This window comes from Empidonax traillii, unplaced genomic scaffold (genome assembly GCF_003031625.1).
Source record: "Empidonax traillii isolate 1590-97213 ecotype Southwest subspecies unplaced genomic scaffold, ASM303162v1 scaffold541:size654180, whole genome shotgun sequence".
Lineage (NCBI taxonomy): Eukaryota > Metazoa > Chordata > Aves > Passeriformes > Tyrannidae > Empidonax > Empidonax traillii.
In genome coordinates, this window is record NW_020955734.1 from 59,546 (window position 1) to 66,449 (window position 6,904).

General features: G+C 48.5%; 1 protein-coding gene across 1 annotated transcript; it reads left to right on the top strand.

Moving 5' to 3' along the window:
* Nucleotides 1-126: 126 nt before the first annotated feature.
* SRSF3 (serine and arginine rich splicing factor 3) lies at nucleotides 127-6,212 on the top strand. Its single transcript, XM_027897413.1, has 6 exons — nucleotides 127-253; nucleotides 1,045-1,252; nucleotides 2,061-2,195; nucleotides 4,430-4,468; nucleotides 5,034-5,120; nucleotides 5,393-6,212. The coding sequence occupies exons 2-6, from the start codon at nucleotides 1,047-1,049 to the stop codon at nucleotides 5,418-5,420; spliced, it is 495 nt and encodes a 164-aa protein (XP_027753214.1). The 5' UTR covers nucleotides 127-253; nucleotides 1,045-1,046; the 3' UTR covers nucleotides 5,421-6,212.
* Nucleotides 6,213-6,904: the final 692 nt, after the last annotated feature.

Consider the following 6,904-nt stretch of genomic DNA (forward strand, 5'->3'; position numbering starts at 1 on the left):
CGCCATTGGCGCCGAGACCCCACCCACTCGCGCGCGCCTGGTGACGCCGCCTGTCGATCAGCTCAACGGCGCCCTCTGATTCGCTGCTGCTCCGCGTCACGTGGGGGGGAGGGATGGCCATATATAAGCCAAGCGGGAACACAGCGGCCGCCATTTTGTCCAGTGAGGAAAAGCGGAGCTGGGGTCTCGCTGAGGGGTCGAGTCGGCTGAGTTTAGCGCGGGCTCCCTTCGCGCGCCCTCCCTCTGAGCACCGGTGAGGACCTTCACCCCGGAGGGCTTGTGGGGGGAGGCGGCGGCGGCGGCACCCGCGGTCTCGGGCCCCGGCGGGGCGGATGGAGGCGGCATCGGCGGCAAACAAAGAGCGGCCGCCATTTTGTGAGGCCGGGCCGCGGGCGGCAGCCGCCGCGGCGCTGAGGGGAGGCGGCGGGGAGGCCGCGGGCTGCCTGGACGAGCCCGTGCTCAGCCTTCTTTCGGCGGTGTGCGGGGCGAGGCGGAGCGGGAGGTGCCGCGGAGGCGGAGTGGCGCCGTTTCGCCCGCCCGCGGCAGCGCCGGTCCCTTACGCCGCACCGAGGAGCCGCTCCGCAGGGACTCCCTGGGCGCTGCCGGCGGTGCTCGGGCGGGGATGGCGCTGCACCCCCACGGGCTCCCCCAGCCTGTGCGGATCCCCCTGATCCCGATCCTAATCCTCATCCGGGAACAATGGAGCCTCCCCCGCGCTGCGCCCCCTGCGGACCCGCCGGCGCTAAGCAGGGAAAGGCTGCAGGGATCCCCCACCTTTCCCTTTTAAAGCTGTAAACTTTAAAAATTTCCCTCAAACAGTGAATTTTAATCACAGTGCGACATAACAACTCTTTTTTTTTTGTTGTTGTTGGATTTTAACCCCCCTGCCCGCCCGTTGCACATAGATTAATGTTTCCATCACATCAGGTCTTATTACCGCTGAAGCTTCAGGCGGGAAGGAGCCAACAAAACGACTTCCTTGGAAGTGAACGAGTGAACGCTTTGTGTTTAAATAGGCGTGAACTTCCTTTTTTCTTTTCCTAGCAATGCATCGCGACTCTTGTCCGCTGGACTGCAAGGTTTATGTGGGTAACCTTGGAAACAATGGCAACAAAACGGAATTAGAGCGAGCCTTTGGCTACTATGGACCACTGCGCAGCGTGTGGGTGGCGAGAAATCCTCCTGGTTTTGCCTTTGTGGAATTCGAAGATCCACGAGATGCAGCTGATGCAGTGAGAGAACTAGATGGAAGGTAAAATGTGCTGCTTGTATGTTTGGCTTGGCTGGTGAAAAGGAGAAATTTTGGGTAGTAATGCTGTTTAAATTGGGACGTTTCAACTGCAGGGCCAAGGACTGGACGCGGTTGTTATGAAGTGTTTATTTGTGTGATCCAAGGGTTTTCTTAGTAGTACAGAAGTAGAATCCCAGAATAGTCTAAGCTGGAAGGGACCTTAAAACTCATCCAGTCCCACCCCCAGCCATGGGCAGGGACACCGTCCACTAGCCCAGGTTGGTCCAAACCCCGTCCAGCCTGGCCTTGGACACTTCCAGGGATGGGGCAGCCACAGCTTCTCTGGGCTACCTGTGCCAGTGTCTCCGCACCCTCACAGGAAAAGATTTCTTCCCAGTATCCAATCAAAACCATCGTGATGCTATTCATGAAGAAGGGCAGGTTAATTATGCACTTCAGAATTGGACTCTCAAGTTAGAAATGACTTGGATGTCTCGGTATGTGCTAAATTGAAGATGGTGTAACTATAAAGAGGTAAAACTGATTAGAAGAACTCCCCTTGGTTCCTTCCTTGCCTCCTTTACTGGCACAGCAGCTTTCAGAAGCAGCCAAACCTTTTGTCTGCCCTGAGTTCCCAGGCGGGTTTGGGGAGGAAGGGACCTTAGCACACATCACGTTCCACCCCTTGCCGTGGGCAGGGACACCTTCCACTAGGCCAGGCTGCTCAGAGCCGCCACTGCCATGCAGCAGTCACTCCTGAACTGTGCAGCTGTTACTCCACACTGACCCCTCCCTGCAAACACTAACCAGTGTCCGTGTCTCTTCCCAGAACGCTGTGTGGGTGCCGAGTGCGAGTGGAGCTCTCCAACGGGGAGAAACGGAGTCGGAACCGCGGCCCCCCTCCCTCGTGGGGCCGGCGTCCCCGGGATGATTATCGCAGGAGGAGTCCTCCCCCTCGGCGCAGGTACCTTGGGCCACAGCACACCCCTAGAGCTCTTGGCACTGTTACCACTGTAGCATCCTAGAAGCAGGCTTGTTAAAGGCATGTTGATGGATAACGTTCATCTATCTGATCGTGATTTGGAGATGACAAATGCTAAAAAAAAAAAAAAAAAAAAAAATCCCCAAATCAAACCCCTCCACAAAATCGAGGTGAACTTTTAAGTTGTGTTGAATGTTGGCTTTTGTCCTTAGGTGACTGTGCAGTTGGTAGTCAGTGCCCTCTGTCCTGGGCTTATCCTCATTCCTCCTAAAATCTGCTCATCTTCTAGTCACACTTTCCCTTTCTTCCCCATACTTCAACTTAGGCTGTTCCTTTCCTTTATTCCATAATGGCAGAACATGACATACAGCAGTTTAGCATTTCCATACCGATGGGTTTCTCCGCTTTGTTCACAGAATTTAAATACTTCCCGAGCAGGCAGCTGTTTAATAATGGATCAAGTTAACAGTTGCTTTAAACATCTGGAATCTTTACACTTTAGTGTTAGAATTAAAGCATCGTGTGATGATCCTGTCAGTTGAGGTTTGCAAACCCGCCTCTAATATATAGCAGGATTTTTGGGAACTGGCACGTTCTTGGACCCAGACTAGTTAGTCTGGCGGTTCAGATGTGCAGCGTGGTTTTTACAGGACTGAATTTACCTGTGGCAGGTGAGTCAAGTCCTCCCGAGTCAGGGTTTTCGAGCTTACCCTTTTGCTGTTGAAAAGAGGAAAAAAAAAAAAAAAATAACACATTAGGAGTATTGTTAGCTAATAGATGGTTGTACTGATGGCTTGTTTTTCATTTTTTTTATGCTTTTTGGTCCATCTATTAATAAAAATGAACCCGTTACAGAGTCACCATCATGTCTCTTCTCACCACCCTCTGAGTCTGCATTAGCCAGCCAACTAGCCCTTTCAGCGTCATGTGACCAGCGCGCCCCATGCAGCTTGGCTGGTGTCGTTTCACATGACCCAGGCATGGCCAGTCGTCAGGTTGCACCGCCCTTTGGTTCCCGAGCATGCTGTTTTCTCTCAGCCTTCTCTCCAACCTTAACCAAATCGGCAGCAGCCACCTCGACCGCCCACACATTCCCGGCCAATCAGCTCAGCTGTTTATTTACCAAATGTCTTCACAACAACTACAGCAGCAGCCTTCGGCTAACAAAAAAGCAGGAAAAATCCACAACACCCCCTTCGCCAACCAACTAAATACAACGCAACATCTGGCAAAACCTTTTCAGCAAATTCTTCTTGGCAGTCAGTCCGGCAGCCTCACCTCACCATTTCTAGCTTGTTGAAACCAAAGACTTGTAAGTTTTTCCTGCTTATACAGTTTACTGCTGGTTAAAATAAGGAGTAAGCGGCTTATAAGTAATTACTTTTCTCAATCAAAGGCTGGCTGTGCATAATTGAGTGGTAACGTACATATGTTGCTTGAGAAAACTTTTAAGGGTGATATGGAAGCTCTTACACTGTGAATAACGTAAAAAAACCAGGATATTTGCATGTGAGATGCCAAACTAAATTTTTAATAAAGCTCTAACAAATGTAGCTTTTCCTTGCCAGAAAAATCCTATCACCTTTAAATGGTTTTACTAACAGTTTTCAAAACTTAAAACAATTACTTTTTGGGATGAACTGGGCCGAGCTAAGGTTATATTTTTAATTTTTTAATTTTTTTATAAGAAAATAGTCTAAACACACTCGATGGCATTAAAAATGACAATCACAAATATGCAGTTCTAATGTAGCACTTAATGGCATTATCAAATTGACACTGAGCGCATTTTCACTTTTTTTTTTCCACTTGATATTCTCTTATGCCTTGTTACGGACCTTTTTGGCTTGCATGGGTTCCAAAACATTTGCTCTGTTGCTAATTTTTTTTTTTTTTTTTTTTTTTGGAACCACTTGTGGGACTTTGGTGTGGTGTTCTGGGCAGTGTATTTAGTTGAAATGGAAAGTGTTGCATTGGACAACTCTGCTCTGACGCATTCTTAGTTAAAAAGTGAATTCGTGGTTGGAAACGTGCTGTTCACACTGAGCTTGGTTTTACTGCCTAATCTTTCCATGCCTTTTACTGGATGATGGATGCCAGTTATTCTTGGCACGTTCCCTGGGCCCAACAGTGAGTTTGACAAGTTGGGAAATGCCTCACCCCGTTAATGCTCAAAGAATGGATAAAGTGCCTCACATCTGGTTTTCTGGTTTTAGATCACCACGAAGGAGAAGCTTCTCCCGGAGCCGCAGCAGGTACGAATCCCTTCCCTACCCCACGGACTGCTCTGGCCTGGAGGTTTGAAAAGGAACAGCCCCATGTGCTGTGCACTTTCACACTGTAGTTTCGTGAAAAGGGAACAGGTTTGCTTCTGCCATGTTGTTTCCCTGGAATTACTCAGCTGTTTGAGATTCCAGAGTTAGCAGTGGAAGGATATTAAGAATAGAAGTATTTTCCCTTCTGCAGCTTCCCTGTGGTTTTCTGGCAGTTTTTCACAAAGTTTGTGTTAATGTGCTACTCTTTGCCAGAAGTGCCATTTGGGTGGGAAAAGACCTTCAGGATTGAATCAGCCATGAGTCAGGGCAGTGATGAGGTTGGATTCTGCAAAGAAACCTGCTGCAAAGGACTAGATGCTTGTTCACAGCACAGCTGTTGGCTCAAGCTGATCCTGCTTCCCTGAAGGGAAGGTTAATGGCATCGTCTCAACAGGTTTCCTTTGGCTGAATAGTTAAAAAACTTTGCTCCTGAAGGGAAGCTCCAGGAGCCTTGTTGGCCTAACTGAGCATTGCTCTGATCGTCTGGTGGTGTGATCTGTCCCAGGTCCCTCTCCAGAGACAGAAGAAGAGAGAGATCACTCTCACGGGAGAGGAACCACAAGCCTTCTCGCTCCTTTTCCAGGTCCCGCAGGTAAGAAGAGTCTTCCAGTACTTGTGTTCTCAGTAAGCGTGTAAAAGTGACTTTTTGTGCATGGTAACACCGATAAAAGCAGTGGTGGAGAAATACCTCTAGTATCTTACAAGGTTCTTCACCTTGAAGAATTAAATACTCAGTTTTATTAAACAGTATTTTTTTTTTAAATGCTTTAATATCTGCCGATTTGGGCTGGGGGGTTTAAAGGAAAATCTGCTGCTCTTGGCACGTGGATCTAAACCAAACCCAACCTGTCTGTTGTCCTTCAGTCGCTCCAGGTCAAATGAGAGGAAATAGGACTGTGGGAAGGAGCTGTGTACAGGAAGTCGTGAGATCCGAGGCCAGGAGTATGTACAGAACATTGTTTTGTTTTGAAACTTCATAAAGCTTGGTGCATTTTTAAAATGTTTTAGCTGTTGAACTTGCTTTGTTCCTTGTATCTTGTAACAGGTGGCAAATGTAAAGATGTGAATCTGTATATGGTTCTGAGCAGATCCTATGATTTGTATTATTAATGGTTTTCCAATGTACCATTAGACATGGTTTGTGTGTGTGTGTGTGGAATGGTAAATGGTCTGTGTCCGTAGCTGGGGGGGTTTGCTGGGGCTCAGCTCTCAAGGAAGTGTGCAGGGATGGTGTGTGTTCCTTCTGGGATTGTGGCCTGGAGCAGAGCAGGGTGTGGGTGCTCCATAGCCCAGTCCTGGGAAAGAGTCAGAGCAGTGAGCCAGGGGCACGGGGAGGGAAGGGCTGGGCTGCAGCTTCATCCAGCTCCAGTTCTGACTGCATTACCTAGAACTGAGCTGCTTTATATTCCATGAACTACACATTTTTAGCTGTAGGATCAGTTAATTTTGTACTTGGTGTAAGTAGAGTCCTTAATTAGCCGATTAGTTGATTGACCATCTATTCCAGAACCTCTGAATAGACCAAATCCACAGCAGAACTGACACCTGGAGTGGATGTGTTGAGTGTCTAATGGTACATTGTAAACTTTAGGAGTTAAACATTTCTTTACTGTACAAGACTTTTCATGTCACTTGTAAAATGTCTTTTGTGAGATCCTTGGGATTAAAGTTTTGGTTACAACTCGTTGTTCGGTATTTAACTCGTACCTGACTGACAGTCACCCCACCTGGCTGTAGCTCACCCGAACTGTCCAACAAGGCTGTACCTCCTGGTCTCTGCTCACCTGTGCTCCTCGGGAAGGTGCAGGGCCTCGCTCTTCCACGGGAATCCAATCCCTGCAGCCAAGGGTGGATTCAAGAGCTGATGGCACTTCTTGCCCAACAGGGATCCCGGTAATGCTTCCTTGGAAAACCAGCTGGAGATGCAAAGGTTCACTGGCTTTGCATCTTGGGTGTGGGTTGGGCACAGCACTCAAAGTGTTTTTCCTTTCTCAGTTTGGGAATTGCTGGTCTGAAAACCAGAGCTTTGCATGAAGATTCACTCCCTGTAAAACTGGCACAACTGGAGAGCAAGTGGATGTCCCACGCTGCCCTGCTCCCTTGGTCCTGTATCTAAGAGAAGATGTGCTTTACTGGTTCAATTGTGTGGTTTAGATTAAATCCCTCACACTGAACAGTCTGATGATGAAATTTCTTTCACTGGTGCTGCCCAGGCAGGGACAAGGTGATGGTGAAGCTGTAAGGGAAGGGCCTGCTGGTGCTGCCCCCTTGGCTGCTGAGTTCAGTGTCTGGATTGATTTAATTTTTTTAATTACTCAGTGCTGTTTGTGGTTGGACTTGATCTTGAAGGTCTTTTCTAACCGCAATGAGTGATTC